Source organism: Canis aureus, chromosome 21 (assembly GCF_053574225.1).
Source record: "Canis aureus isolate CA01 chromosome 21, VMU_Caureus_v.1.0, whole genome shotgun sequence".
NCBI classification, from domain to species: domain Eukaryota; kingdom Metazoa; phylum Chordata; class Mammalia; order Carnivora; family Canidae; genus Canis; species Canis aureus.
The window spans coordinates 825,565-840,695 of record NC_135631.1 but is presented as its reverse complement, the minus strand read 5'-3'; the positions used below and the strand labels follow the sequence as shown (position 1 = coordinate 840,695).

Genomic DNA, 15,131 nt, shown 5'->3' with positions numbered 1-15,131 from the left:
GCACTTCTTGTTGCTGACAACGAGGGTGTGTGCGTGTGCAGGGGCCTCCAGGATCCGCTTCTGTCCCCGGGATCACGCCGAAGCCGGCTCTTGGCTTCGGGGTGAAAGTCTAAGATCTCATCCCGTCGCTGCGCCCCATTTGGGAAATTAGGGCGCGGAGGCCAGCACCGGCCTGTTCAACGACACGCAGCGGATTCGAAGCCGAGCCGGCCCGGAACAGGCCCAGCCCAGGATGTGGGGGTTGCTGAGACCCGCACCTCGAGGCCTCGGGCACCGGGTGGGTGAGGCTGCGGAACCCCAGTCTACGCGAGCGACGAGCGGCGTCCCTGGCGCCCGAAAACGAAGCGTTTAGGAGAGCTCTAGCGGGGGACAGAGGGACAGTGGGGGCCACAGGACCAGAGACACACACCTCCAGAATCTCACCTCGCGACGCCATCTTCTGTCCCCATGGAAACTGCGTCCGCGGCCGCAGCCGTTCCCGGAGCAGCGAGGCCCGGCCGGAAGCGGGGATGGAGCGGCCCCTGCTTCCGGCCGCTCTGCCCGCCCGCGGACTCTATGGTCTTCGGGGTCCCGGGCGGCCTCCGGGCCCGCGGCGCCTGCGCGGGGAGGAGACGCGGCGTCCGCGCTCTGGGCTGCGGTCGGGCCCGTCGCGGCGCGCGAAGCTGAGGCCCGGGGCAGGGGCAGGTCTCGAGGGCCCCCGACGCGGGTGGCGGCACCTGGGGGAAGCGGCGGCGGTCGGGCCGCGCCCTCGGTTCTCTCCTCAGGACAACCCCACAGTGAGCGACGGGCGCGCGGCCGGGCTCGGCCTCCAGCGTGTGTGGGCGGGGGGCGGGGGGCGGGGCTGGGAGCTGCAGGAGCGCGGGGCCGCGCGAGGAGGAGGGTGTTGGGCGGTCGCAGGCCCACCCCGTACCGCCGCTCACGTGCCTCCCCCGCCCACGGCCTGGGGCCTCAGATGGTCCGTCTCTAGGAGGAAGACGCGCCAGCTGCCCTCCCTGCGGCTTCAGGCTCTTCCGGGGGAGCACGGCTACGCCCGCGCATGGACACCGCGCGGACCGCTCGGGTCACGCCGCTGCCTAGGCTCGACCGTCGCCAACAGCAACAACGCGGCTTGTAGCCCTGAAAACCACCGTCTGGCCCCGCTCGCCCTTTTCGTAAAGGATGGCTGGGAGCACACCTGCCGCGACCCAAAGTAGATGGTGAGACCGAATGGCCCCTAGCGCAGCGAGCGGCAGGGATGGCCGCACAGCAGCCGGTTCTCCTGCACCCAAGTCCTGTGAGCGGCCTGAAGGCGGCGCCAAACCGCCGAGCCACCCGGGCATCCCTACAGTGCAGTCGTGTATAAGAGAAGAGGTCAATATCCAAAATATGTAAAGAACCGGGATCCCTGGTGGCGCAGCGGTTGGGCGCCTGCCTCTGGCCCAGGGCGCGATCCTGGAGACCCGGGATCGAGTCCCACGTCGGGCTCCCGGTGCATGGAGCCTGCTTCTCCCTCTGCCTGTGTCTCTGCCTCTCTCTCTCTCTCTCTCTGACTATCATACATAAATAAAAATCAAAAAATATATATAAACTTATGCAGCTCAATAACAAACCAAAACAATCCAATTAATGGGCAGAAGACATGAATAGACATTTTTCCAAAGAAGACATACAGATAGCCAACAAATGAAAAGATGCTTAACATCACTCATGACGTAAATGCACATCAAAATCACAGTGAGATATCACCACACATTTGTCAGAATGGCTATTATCAAAAGAATGAGAGTAACAAATATTGGCGAGGATGCAGAGGAACAGGAACCCTTGTGCACTGTTGGTGGGAATGTGTCTTAATGCAGTCACTCTGGAAAACATGAAGGTTCCTCAAAAAATTAAAAACAGAAATGCCACATGACCCAGTAACTCCACTACTGGGTATTCATCCCAAGAAAACAAAACCCTAATTTGAAAAGATAGATGCATCGCTGTGTTCACTGCCACATTATTTATAATAGTAGCTAAGATATGGGGACAGACTAAGCGTCCATCAATGGACATCTCCCCAAAAAAAAAAAAAAAAAAAAATGGACATCTCCCGATGAGTGGAGAAAGAAGATATGCTGTATATATTCGATGGCGTATTACTTGGCCATAATAAAAATGAGAATCTTGCCATTTGCAACGACATGGATAGACCTTGATGGTTTCACGCCAAATGGAAATAGGACAGAGAAAGACAATTACCATATGATTCCACTTACATGTGGAATCTAAAACAAAACTCAACTCCTAGAGAATAATTTGATGACTGCCCGAGGGGAGGGTGGAAGGGTGTGTGGAGGACAAAATGGGTAAAGGCATCAAGAGGTACAAACTTTCAGTTATAAAACAAATAAGTCATGGGGATGTAATGTACCTCATGATGACCTATAGTCAATAATACTGTATTGCAAATTTGAAAGTTGCTAAGAAATCTTAAAAGTTCTCAAAAGAAAAAGCTTTCACCATCAATATGTTAAATAAGGACTTTTTTTTTTTTTTTTTGCAGATACTCTCAGTTTAAGAGAGTCCCTTCTCTTCCTAGTTTGCTGAAATGTTAATGATACATTCTATTGAATACTTTCTCTGCAGCCCTTGAGATGATCCTATGATTCTCCACTTTATTCTGCAAATGGGATGAATTACATGGATTTTCAAGGGTATAATTAAGCTTGCATTCCTGGGAAGAAACACATTTGCTTATGATATTATGTAGAAAAGAGTTGACATAGCAGGCCTGAGACTACTGTCCTTAGGAAGTCCTACTTGCAAGATTGGTCTTTGGCTGGGGTCTGGAACTTTGGTTTCAAAAGTGTTTCCACCTTTCCAAAGTGGCTCACTGTGCCTAAACTGTACAAACTATGTGGTTTATGCTGAACACCTGCTTCCTTCTGGGAGTCAAATTTTGGTAAGTATGTGCTAAATAGAGGTTGCTTATGTAGCTATCCTCCAATAAAATCCTTGGACACCCAAGTCCCTTACCTGGTAGACAACATTTCATACATGTTATCACAACTTACTGCTAGAGACATTAGGCAAATCTTATGTAATTCCACTGGGAGAGGATTCTTGGAAGCTTGCTCTTCTAGACTTCACATTTTCTTTTTACGGACTTTAGCTTTGTATCATTTCATTATAATAAATCATAGCCAAAGTATGCTGAGTCCTGTGAGTTCTCCTGGCAAATCAGTGAGTCTGGAGGTGGTCTTGGGGATGTTTAGTAGCTATAGTACACTTTTTATATATCATTGAATTTCATTTGCTAATATTTTGTTCAGGTGTTTACATACATTATGAGAGAGATTGGTTTGTAATTTTACTTTCCTGTAAGGACCTTGTCAAGTTAGGCGTTAAGGTTAAGTTGGGCACCTGAAATGAGGTGAGAAATATTTCTTCTTTTTGTTACATGAAGGAAATTGTGTAAAATACTTTATTTCTTTAGAAGAAGGATTCACTGATGAAGCCACCTAAACCTGGATTTTTTTTGTAGGAGATTTTATCATAACCAAATTTCTTTAATGTATACTTGATTTCAGATTCAGATTTTCTATTTTCTGAGTAATGTTTGGAAAAATTTGTGTTTTTAAAACATCTTCCCATTTTTATACATTTTCAAGTGTGTTGATGCGAAGTTTCTCATAACAGCCTCATGTTTTTTAATGCCTACAGGATATATAGTGATAGCCCCTTTTTCTTCCTGACTTTTTTTTCTTGATTATTTTTTTAAGATTTTGTTTGTTCTTTAAAAAAAAAAAAAGAACAGGGTGTGATCCTGGAGACCTGGGATCAGTCCCATGTCGGGCTCCCTGCATGGAGCCTGCTTCTCTCTCTGCTTGTGTCTCTGCCTCTTTCTCTGTGTGTCTCTCATGAATAAATAAATAAAATCTTAAAAAAAAAAAAAAGATTTTGTTTATCAGAGAGAGAGAGAAAAGAGCAGAGGGAGAGGGACAAGCAGACTCCCAGCTGAGTATGGAGCCCAGCGCAGGGCTCAATCTCACAACCCCAAGATCAGGATCTGAGCCGAAATCAAGGATTGGACACTTAACCAAGCAAGCCACCCAGATGCCCCTTTATCGATTATTTTTGATAGGTGTTTATCAATTTTAGTAATCTTTCTTAAAGAAACAACTTCTGGTTTTTCTTCACTCTATATTTGTTTTCTCTTACAGATTTCTGCTCGTCCTCAGTTCCTTTGTCCTAGTTTCTTCAGGTTTTACTTGGTGTTCTTTTTGAGATGGAAACCTAAAGCTTACCTTTTCAGTCTTTCTTCTCTAATATTTGTATTTTAAGGTTATAAATTCCCCTCTACATGCTAATATGGCTGCATCTTGTAATCCAATGTCCTGCTAAATCAAACTAACATATAATTGTACTGACTTTTTGTTGATCCTTTAGGATTTTTTATGTTCATGGTGATCATTTTCTTTCTTTTCTTTTTTTTTTTTAAGCTTTTATTTATTTATTCATGAGAAAGAGAGAGGCAGAGACATAGGCAGAGGGAGAAGCAGGTTCCCTGTGGGAAGCCCAATGTGGGACTCAATCCCAGGACCCTGGGACCACGCCTTGAGCCGCTCAAGCACTGAGCCACTCAGGCATCTTTCATGGTGATCATTTTCGATTAAGGACAGTTTTACTTCTTTTTTCTCAATATGTATGCCTTTTGGAGTGTCTGCCTGGCTCAGATGGTAGAGCATGTGACTCTTGATCTCTGGGTCATGAGTTCAAGCCCCACATTGGGCCTAGAGCTTACTTTCAAAAAAACATAAGCCTTTTTTCTTTTTCCTTCTCCTACTGCTCTGGGCCAGCTAATACAATATTGAATAGAAGTAGTGTGAGTGGATATCTGTGCCTTTTCCCCAATTCTAGAATACATTCAGTCTTCCACCATTGAGTATGGTATTTCAGAGATGCCTTCTACCAGGTAAGGAAATTTCTCTTCTTAGTTTACGGAGAATTTTCATCGTGAATGGGTGTGAATTTCATCACAGCTACATCTATTTAATGATCAAATGCCTTTCCTCCTTTATTCTATTGATTTGGTGAATTTCACGTATTGATTTTTAAATGTGAGACCAACTTTACATTCCATGATAAATTCCACTTGGTCATGTTATGTTGTTATTCTTTTTACATTGCTGGATTCAATTTGCTAGAATTTGAAAACTGTTTGCATCTATGTTCTTGAGGGATACTAATCTATAGTTTTGTTTCCATGTGAAATATTTGTCAATCTTGATATCAGGGTGTCATAAAATGATCGGAATTGGGAAATGCTTCTCTTTTTCTGTTTTCTGAAAGAGTTTATATAGGATTATTATTTCTTCCCCAAATGTTTGATAGAATTCATCAATTAAGTCATCTGTACCTGAAGTTTTCTTTAATGGGAAGGCTTTTCATTATGAATTCAATTTCTCTTTTTTTCTTGAGCCAGTTTTGGTGATTTGTGTCTTTTGATGAATTTGTTCATTTCATAACACTTATCAAATTTATTGGCATAAAATTGACTATCGATAACCTTCTGATCCTTTTAATATGCATAAGATCTATAGGAACATTCCCTCTTTCATTTTTTAAAAATATTTTATTTATTTATTCATGAAAGACAGAGAGAGAGGCAGAGACATAGAGAGAGAAGCAGGCTCCATGCAGGAATCTTGATGTGGGACTTGATTCCGGACCCTGGGATCATGCCCTGAGCCAAAGGCAGACGCTCAACCACTGAGCCACCCAGGCGTCCCAGGTTTTATTCTTCTTTCTACTTTGCTCTTTTTTTTCTAGTTGTAGATAAAGTGATAGACCATTGATTTTATTTACTTTTTAATTTTTAAAAGATTTTATTTATTTGAGAGTGAGCAGGTGAGCGGGGAGAAGGACAGAGGGAGGAGAGGGAGGAGAGAAAATCTCAAGCAGATACTGAACTGAGCACGGACCCCGATGAGGGGTTCAGTCCTACCACCCTGAGATCATGAGCTGAGCGGAAATCAAGAGTAGGATACTTAACGAACTGAGGCACCCAGGTGCCCCAAGACACTGATTTTAAATCTTTTTTTTTTTTCAGGGCTCAGTCAGTTGAGCATCTTGACTTCGGCTCAGGTCATGATCTCAGGGTCCTGTCAGGTTCCCTACTCAAGGGCGAGTCTGCTTCTTCCTCTGCCCCCTTCCCCTACTTATACTCACTCTAAATAAAATCTTTAAAAAATTTCTTTTTCTGGGGATCCCTGGGTGGCTCAGCGGTTTAGTGCCTGCCTTTGGCCCGGGCTGCGATCCTGGAGTCCTGGGATCAAGTCCCACGTCGGGCTCCCGGCATGGAGCCTGCTTCTCCCTCCTCCTGTGTCTCTGCTTCACAGAGATAGTCACAGAGAGAGAGAGAGAGGCAGAGACATAGGCAGAGGGAGAAGCAGGCTCCATGCACCGGGAGCCTGACGTGGGATTCGATCCCGGGTCTCCAGGATCGCGCCCTGGGCCAAAGGCAGGCGCTAAACCACTGCGCCACCCAGGGATCCCAATAAATAAATCTTTAAAAAAAAATTTGTTTTCTAATAAAAGCTGCATTGTAGGCATTTTAATGTTTTCATTATTATTCAAAGTACTTTCTAATTTCCCTTGTGAATTCTTCTTTGATCCATGAATTCTTTACAAGTGTATTATTTAACTGCTAAATATTTAGTGTTTTCCCAGTGTGGCAACTATCAATATACTGCCCCTCAGCTCCAGATTCACCTTTCAGCACCTATTCTGTATTCTGGGGTAGCAGACTAGACTCTTAAGAATTTCTCCCTTGCAGTGAGCATGATGATAAGATGATACTAGAAGGATACTGCAGGAAGAAAGGGGCTTTCCTGGTTCCAGTATGCATCTGCTCTTGCTGCGCAGTCTGTCAGAGATGTGTATGTGGGGGGGGACATCCAGTGGTGCTCTGCCCTAGCTGTGTGCCAAGAGTGGAGGGTCCTGCAGCAATCCTCTAGCTCCAGCCCAGGTTTGGCGACGAACTTGCCAAAGCCTCACCACCTGCAAAGCATCCAGCTCCCTCTGTACTCCTGCCCACCAGCTCAGCTTGCTGCATCCCAGAGGGTGTTTCCCAGAGGTTTCCTGATATGGACACCAGAGGCTCCAGATCTTACCCCTGCAGTAGTGCCCCAACTCTTCTGCATACCCACCCACTAACCTTGGCCCACCCACGCTCTGGAGTGTCATTTCCCAGGGCCCTCCCAAAAGAAACACCATGTACATTCACCACGTACTCTACAAAATTGAATCTGATCAAGATACTCATTTCACAGCAAAGGAAGTGTGGCAATGGGCTTATGCCCATGGACTTAACAGAACTTCCCACACATATTTCATCACCTGGAACCAGGGGGCTTCACTAAAAAGTGGAAGAGCTTCCTGAAGACTCAGTTATAGCACCAGGTGGGAGACAATCCATGAAAGAATGATGGCTGATTTACAGAATAAAGTACATCTTTGAATCAGAGACCATTATATGGTGCTTCATCCCCCTGGCCAGCATACAATTGATCCAGGTACCAAGAGGTGGGAGTAGGAATGACTCATCTTATTACACTGTATCAATCCACAGAGTTTTTGCCTCTTATCCTGAAAAATCTGAGCCTGCTGATTTGGAAATCTTACTTCTCAAGTGAGGAATGTTCCACAAAGGGATGTAACAATGGCACCATTGAATTACAAGATAGGATTGCCACTTGGCCATATGGGGCTCCTTATGCCCCACACATAAACCACTGGGTGAAGAAAAGGGAGGGGGTCCAATCTACTGGCTGGAGTAATTGATGCTGATTCTCAAGGGAAATTTCTACTGCTGCTATACAGTGGAGGCTAGGAAGACTTTGTCTGGAACCCAGAGGATTCTCTGGGGCACCTCTGAGTGCATCCATGCTACCCAAAAAGCAGGGCAATTAAGGACCAAGATCTTTTAGAATGAGACTTTGGGTCCCTCTACCAGGTAAAGAGCCCAGAGCAGCAGAAGCTCAGCTGAAGACAAGGGAAATATGGAATAGGTAGTTGAAGAAGAAAGCCATGGATCCCAACTATGACCTTGGACTAGCTACAAAAATGACCAACTAGAAAAATGAAGACTACAATAGCTTTGCATGTTTTTCTTTTATTTTTGTGTTTATTTGTACACACTGTTTTCTCCTTTTTACTTCCCTTTTAATGTACAAATTGTAGGAGGTCAACTTTATAATTTAATCTTTAGGTAATAGAATATTTAGTGGAACTAGGACTAAAATTGTGGAGTAATTACTACAGTCAGTTCTGGATACAGTGACTATTGGGACAGTGTCTTCTCATTTGTGAGAAAGGTGAGAACATCACTTTTAAGGATAGATCTATCTTATTGGTAGGAATGTAACTGATAGGGAAGTTCAAATATGTATCGAAGAGCACATATGGAATCTGAGTAGTCAAAAAGATGGATTTTGTTACCTATTTTTTGCCTCGGCTCCAGGTTCACCCTTTAGTACCTATTCTTTGATAATGGACTGGACTCAGCATTCCTTCCTTACAGTGAGCATGATGTTAGCTTTGTCAGTAGAGGGCAGTGGAGGGACACTCAAGGAAGGAAAGGATTTGTCTTCTTGGCTCCAGTGAGCTCTGGTTTGTTTTTCCGTGCTCCAGTGCCATGGTCTCTCAGCAGTGCAGGTGCATAGGGCCATCAGGGGCCATCAGGGGCCATCAGCTGGTGCTCTGTTCCAGCTACACACCAGGAGCAGACACTCCCTCAGCAACCTGGCAGACCTGGTCCAGTCCCAATCCCAATGACTACTTTGCTGTGGCCCTCCTGAAAAGGATACTGCATGCTCCAGGCCTTGCACCTGGAGCAACCCCCTAACTCTCTGCATCTGTACCCTCAGTCTTTTTTACCTTTGCCCTGGACCATCATTTTTCCCAGACCCCTCTAGGCATGGACACCACATACCCACAGCAGTGCCCCAACTCGCTCTCTACATCTGTTCACCAACTTTGGCTCTTCTCGCTGGAGGGTTAATTCCCATGGCCCTCCATGCCCTGTGTGGAGGTCATGCACTCCAGGCCTCATCACACAGGACACTCCTCTAACTCTTTTGGTCACCTTCCCAACAGCCTTGGCTCACCTGTGGCCTGAAGGTTGTTTCCTGCAATCTTTCCAATGTGGATACTGTATGCTCTGGGCCTGGTGCCTGCAGATGGTATCCTTACACTCCCTGCACCTGCTCACCAGCCTCAGCTTACCTGTGTTTAGAGGGTTGTGTCTTGCCTGACAACTGTGAAGCAGCTCCGGCCTAGCTAAACCAGTGAACTTGTCTACCATCCAGTGGGCTGAAGTGAGGTCTGAACCCCCGCCTTGGGGTTGGGGGACCTTGCCAAGTTTGTCCTTTCTTGAGTACTCTCCCTCAGTCCTCAGGTCCCCTTTTAGAATTCTCTTTACATCTTTGTAGTTATTCTTTTTGCCATAATTTATTAATTCTTTATATTAATACCCTTTTTATGTTTAAATGATTGTATAGCTTGTCTCCTGATTGGACCTAGATTGAACCACCTAGCTATTTTATTGTTACTGATTTCTAGCTCAGCCCCATTATTGTCAAAGAGCATACTCTTTTAAATTGAGAATTGCTTTATGGCCCAGTATATTTACCATATACTGATCAATATTCTGTATACTAGGGAAAAAAACTGCATTCTAAATGCATATGTATTATAAAGAAATTAACAGGAAAAAAAGACAAAAAGAAAGTCTTTAACTGGTTACTATTTCTGAGGTGCTCTATTCCTTTCTGAGAATCTGAATTCCCATCTGTCGTTTCCTTCAAGCCAAATAACTCCTTTAGCATTTCTTGTAGTGCAGGATTGTTGACAGCTAATTCTCTTTTATCTGAAAATACCTATTTCAACTTCATTCTTGGAAGTATATTTTTGGTGAATGCAGAATTCTGACTTGACCTTTTTTTTCATTTTAGTATCTTAGAGATGTTGTTACATTCTCTCCTGGCTTCCAAATTCTACTGAGAAGCAAACCATCAATTGTTATTCCTCTATATGAGGTATGTTGTCTGCTCTTGATGTTTTCAAGATTTGCTTTTCATCTTTAGCTTTCAATGATTTGACCAGGATATCCTAGTGATGGCCTTTCTGTGTTTCTCTAGGTTTGTGAAGTATCTTAAATCTATAAATCTCTCTTTCATCAAATTAGGGAGATTTTTGACTATTGTTTTCCTAAATGCTTTTTCTGCTCTGTTCCTCATTCCAACAGGATCTCAGCCATTATTAGAAGTCCCTGGATATAGGGCACCTGGGTGGCTCAGTGTTGGATCATCTGCCTTTGGCTCAGGTCATGATCCCAAGGTCCTGGGATCGAGTCCCTTATCAGGCTCCCTGCAGGGAGAGAGGCAGAGACACAGGCAGAAGGAGAAGCAGGCTCCATGTAGGGAGCCTGACGTGGGACTCGATCCCGGGTCTCCAGGATCACACCCCGGGCTAAGGCGGCGCTAAACTGCTGAGCCACCGGGGCTGCCCTGTTAGTTTTAAAGATTTTATTTAGGGGCACCTGGGTGGCACAGTTGGTTAAGTGTCTGCCTTTGGCTCAGGTCATGATCTCAGGATCCTGGAATCAGCCCTGTGTCAGGCTCCCTGCTCAGTGCTTCTCCTTCTCCCTCTGCCTGCTGCTCTATTTGGGCTCTCTCAAATAAATAAAATCTTTAAAAGGAAAAAAAAAAAAAGGATTTTATTTACTTGAGAAAGAGAGCACAACCCTCAATCATAAACTCTTTGTCTGCTTTCTTCAGTATTTGGGTCACTCTTCTCTATTCTTTTACTCTGGTTTTAAATAATATGGGCCTGGGATCCCTGGGTGGCTCAGAGGTTTGGCGCCTGCCTTTGGCCCAGGGAGTGATCCTGGAGACCCAGGATCAAGTCCCATGTCAGGCTCCCTGCTTGGAGTCTGCTTCTCCCTCTGCCTGTGTCTCTGCCTCTGTCTGTCTCTCGTGAATGAATAAATAAAATCTTTAAAAAAATAAAATAAAAAAATAAAAATAATATGGGCCTATCTCTTGACTGCCAGTAATTATTAGATCCAGAAATTATGTATAAAAATATAGTGTCAACTCACTTGGGAACTAAATGGTTTGAGGCTACAGCAATTTTGATAAGTGTCAGCTTACCTGTTTCATCTTGTTCCTAGTAAGGAGTCCTGAGCTTTTTATCTGTTCACAGTTCCCTCCCACTGGCGGGTCCTGAATTCTAATTATCAGTACCATATATCTGCCAAAAATTCTATTCTGCTTTTCAGAGCTTTGCTCTGAAAAAGATAGCCTCTGGCCCCAAGACTTGGTAAATATCTTGAGAAGATGATTGTTTGTGTTTTAAGCTCCTCCAGCCCTCAGTTTTGTTTCTCCAGTGTTATCAGATAACCTGGCTCAGCAGACTTTTTCCTGGCTATAACCCTCTATCTGGGCAATGCATGGATTTTTAGCTTCTTGCTCAAACTCAGAATCAGCAAATACCCCCAGAGAAAAATCTGCTGCAAATTGTCAGCTCACTTCTCTATGACTCTCCCTACTTTAGAATTTCAGGTCCCCCAGTCCTCTTTCCTTCAGTAATTCCGAGGCCCTTTAAAAAGATAATTTTTATATTTTATGTTTTTTTTTAGTTACTGAGGCACTACTCAGCCAGAAGCAACCTTATCCTACTAATAAAGTCTCCAAGCATTTGTAAAATACTTTTCTTTCCTCTGAACTCTGAAAGCTGACTGTCCCCAAGGAGTTAATTTAACATTCCATCTTAAAAACAAGTAGGAGAGGAGCAAACTGTTTTACGGCATATTCCCCATAATCACAGCTGCATATAAAATATATATACATATTGTCAAATATTTGAAATGACTGGGATGGGATTATGGCAAACTGTATGTTTGTTTGCTTTTGGTAGAAATATTTCTGAAATGTTACACTGTTTATAAGAAGTATACAAGTAAATGTAGATCATCAGGGAGGGGATGGAGAAGGAACTCAATGGCTGAAATACAGCAGTGGGAGCAGTGGGAAGATTAACCGCATAAATCTTTTTTTTTTAAGATTTTATTTATTTATTTGACAGAGAAAGAGAGCGCAAGCAGGGAGAGCAGTGGGGAGAGAGGGAGACGGAGAAGCAGGCTCCTTGCTGAGCAGGGAGCCTGACATGGGGCTCCATTCAAGACCCTGGGATCATGACCTGAGCCAAAGGCAGGTGCTTAACTTTTATTTTATTTTTATTTATTTATTTTTTAAAGATTTTATTTATTCATTCATGAGAGACACACACAAAGAGAAAGAGAGGCAGAGACACAGGCAGAGGGAGAAGCAGGCTCCATGCAGGGAGCCCGACATGGGACTCGATCCCGGGTCTCCAGGATTGGGCCCTGGTCTAAAGGCAGTGCTAAACTGCTGAGCCACCTGGGCTGCCCTTGTTAGGTTTTTTTAGATCACTTGTTCCAATTACAGGATATGGGGTCTTACATGGTTTATTTAAACACTGTACCTTTTCTTTTCTAATAACTATTAAAATCTTGACAGTGCAGCTGATTACCTATAGTCTCTCTTTCCCTAGAACTTTATTCTAGCCTTTTAAACCAGGACTCAGCATACTATGGCCTGGGGCAAATCTAGCCTGTTTTTCCCTTGAGCTAAAAATAGCTTTACATTTTTACATGGTTAAAAAAAGTCTACAAAAAATATTTTGTGACACATGAATATGATATGAAATTCAAATCTGTGTTCTCAGTATTACTGGAACACAGCTGCATCCGTTCACTGACAAATCATCTATGGCTCCTTTCATACTACAATGCCCAAGTGGAGTACAGGCACATGTCAAAGATAATACAGGTTTGATTCCAGACCACCACAACAAAGAAATACTGCCATAACGTGAGTCAAATGAATTTTTTGGTTTCCTAGGGCACATAAAACTTAGGTTTACTCTGTACCGTACTCTACAAAGTGTTCACTACCTTTATGTCTAAAATACCCTACATATTTATCTTAATTAAAAAATAATTGCTGGGGTACCTGGGTGGCTCAGTAGGTTGGGCATCTGACTCTGGTTTGGGTTCAGGTCATGATATCAGGGTTGTGGGGGCCATTCCTGCACTGCCTTGGGCTCCATGCTCATCAGGGAGTCCGCCTGAGAGTCTCTCTCCACCTCCCCACAAATAAATAAATCCTTTAAAAAAATGAAAAAAAAATTGTTAAAAATCATCTGAGCCTTCAGTGAGCCATAATCTTTTTGCTGGAGGAGGGTCTTGCCTCAGCAGTCCTACCGCTGCTTCACCATGCACTTGTGTGTTATGGAGATGGCTGCTTTCCTTAAACCTCATGAACCAACCTCTGCTAATTTCAGAATTTTCTTGGGCAGCTCTCTCACCACTCAGCCTTCATAGAATTGAAGAGTTTTGGCATTGCCATGGGTTAGGCTTTGGTTTATAAGGAGTGTTGAGGCTGGTCTGATCTTCTATCCAAACCACTCGAACTTTTTCTGTATCAGCAACAAGACTGCTTTGCTTTATTTGTGGGAACACCAGAGCAGCACTTCTAATTTCCTTCAAGAACTTTCCTTCACGTTCACAACTTGGCTGTTTGGCACAAGAGGTCTAGCTTTCAGCCCATCTTGACTTTTGACAGGTCGTCTTCACTAAGCTTAGTCATTCTAGCTTTTAAGTGAGAGACGTGCAACTCTTCTTTTACTTGAATATTCAGAGACCATTGTAGTGTTATTCGCTTGCCTAAGTTCAACACTGTTGTGTCTCAGGGAATAGGGAAGCCAGAGGGGAGCAAGAGAGATGGGGGACAGCCAGTCGGTGGAGCAGTCACAGCATGCTGAACATCTATGGCCTAACTTTTCTCCCTAACGTGTGTGTGGTTCATTGTGCCTCCATTAATTACAATAGCAACATCAAAGATCACTGATCACAGAGGACATAACAAATATAACCACAAAGAAAAAGTTTGCAATGTTGCAAGAATTACTAAAATGTGACAGACACGAAGCGAACAAATACTGCTAGAAAAAATGGTGCCAATAGACTTGCTCAACACAGGGTTGCCACAAACCTTCTATTTGTAAGAAACACAGTATCTGTGAAGTGCACTAAAGCAAGGTATGCTTATGGTTGCAACAAAGACCACATAGCCCTCAAAATCTATCTAGTGCTTCATGAAAAAAGTTTGCCAACCCCTGCTAAAATACGTCTGAATGATGTATCACAGAGGAACTTTCTGATGTGGTTAGGCTGCAATTCATGACCCTCCCTGTATCTGTGCCTTTTACCAGGACATTTTGTAGTACTTTCCCACCTGGGCTCTGGGCACAGTCATATGACTTGCTTTGACCAATGGGAGTCTAAGAGACACAACACAGAGGCTTGAAGTAAGTATTGCACAATGGGGGTTATTCTTCTGCTCCTTTGCCACTGTCATGTGAATGAACCCAGGCTAGTCCCTGGAGGATGACTCATGAGAACCAGAACACCCCAGTCATTCTAGCTGAGGCCAGCCTAGGTTTGCCAAAAGCCCCAAATCCCAAGATCATCAAAGCTGCCTGGCTGACACACAAATGAGCAAGCCTAGCAGAAATCATCTAAACCAGTCCGATCAGCTGAACCCCAAGGCTCAAGAGCCACATAACTATTGTCACATGCCACTGAAGTTCATGGTGGTCTGTTACATATTATTCTGGCAATAGAAAACTGATACCATGAACACATGAATTTTAAAAGTTTCTTTTGCCAAAACAGGTTAGGGATTTTTATTCTTCTGAGTGCAGTTTAGGGCTCTGATGGTGGGGAGAGTCTGAATAAAGCACAAAAGTCCAGGGGTATCTGAGTGGCTTAGTCAGTTAAGTAAGTGTCTGACTTTTGGTTTTGGCTCGGGTCATGATCTCAGAGTCTTGAGGCTGAGCCCCATGTCAGGCTCTATGCTCGGTGTGGAGTTTGCTTGTCTCTCTCTCCCTCTGTTCCTCCTCCCCTGCTTGTGTGTGCATGTACACACACTCAAGCACTCTCTTGCTCTCTTTTGCTCTCATTTGTAAAATTAAATAAATAAATAAATCTTAAAAAAAAAAGGCACAGAAATCTGGAA

General features: G+C 44.1%; 1 protein-coding gene and 1 long non-coding RNA gene across 9 annotated transcripts in view; one reads left to right on the top strand and one right to left on the bottom strand.

The window, feature by feature from the left end:
* TMEM216 (transmembrane protein 216) overlaps nucleotides 1-784 on the bottom strand; it is a 29,950-nt gene extending 29,166 nt beyond the window's left edge. For 4 of the 8 annotated variants that reach the window (XR_013359623.1, XR_013359624.1, XR_013359625.1 and 1 more), the window contains exon 1: nucleotides 424-784. Coding sequence is in view for 3 of the 8 variants with exons in the window: in XM_077861932.1 (XP_077718058.1) it covers nucleotides 424-436 (13 nt within the window). In the remaining 5 variants the exon portion in view is untranslated. The remainder of the gene's footprint in view (nucleotides 1-423) is intronic. The other 4 variants (XR_013359622.1, XR_013359621.1, XM_077861934.1 and 1 more) reach the window with 3 other exon arrangements.
* LOC144292129 (uncharacterized) lies at nucleotides 562-12,635 on the top strand. Its single transcript, XR_013359626.1, has 3 exons — nucleotides 562-776; nucleotides 953-2,926; nucleotides 9,981-12,635. It is a non-coding gene; the product is annotated as an uncharacterized LOC144292129 (long non-coding RNA).
* The last annotated feature ends 2,496 nt before the right edge of the window (nucleotides 12,636-15,131 follow it).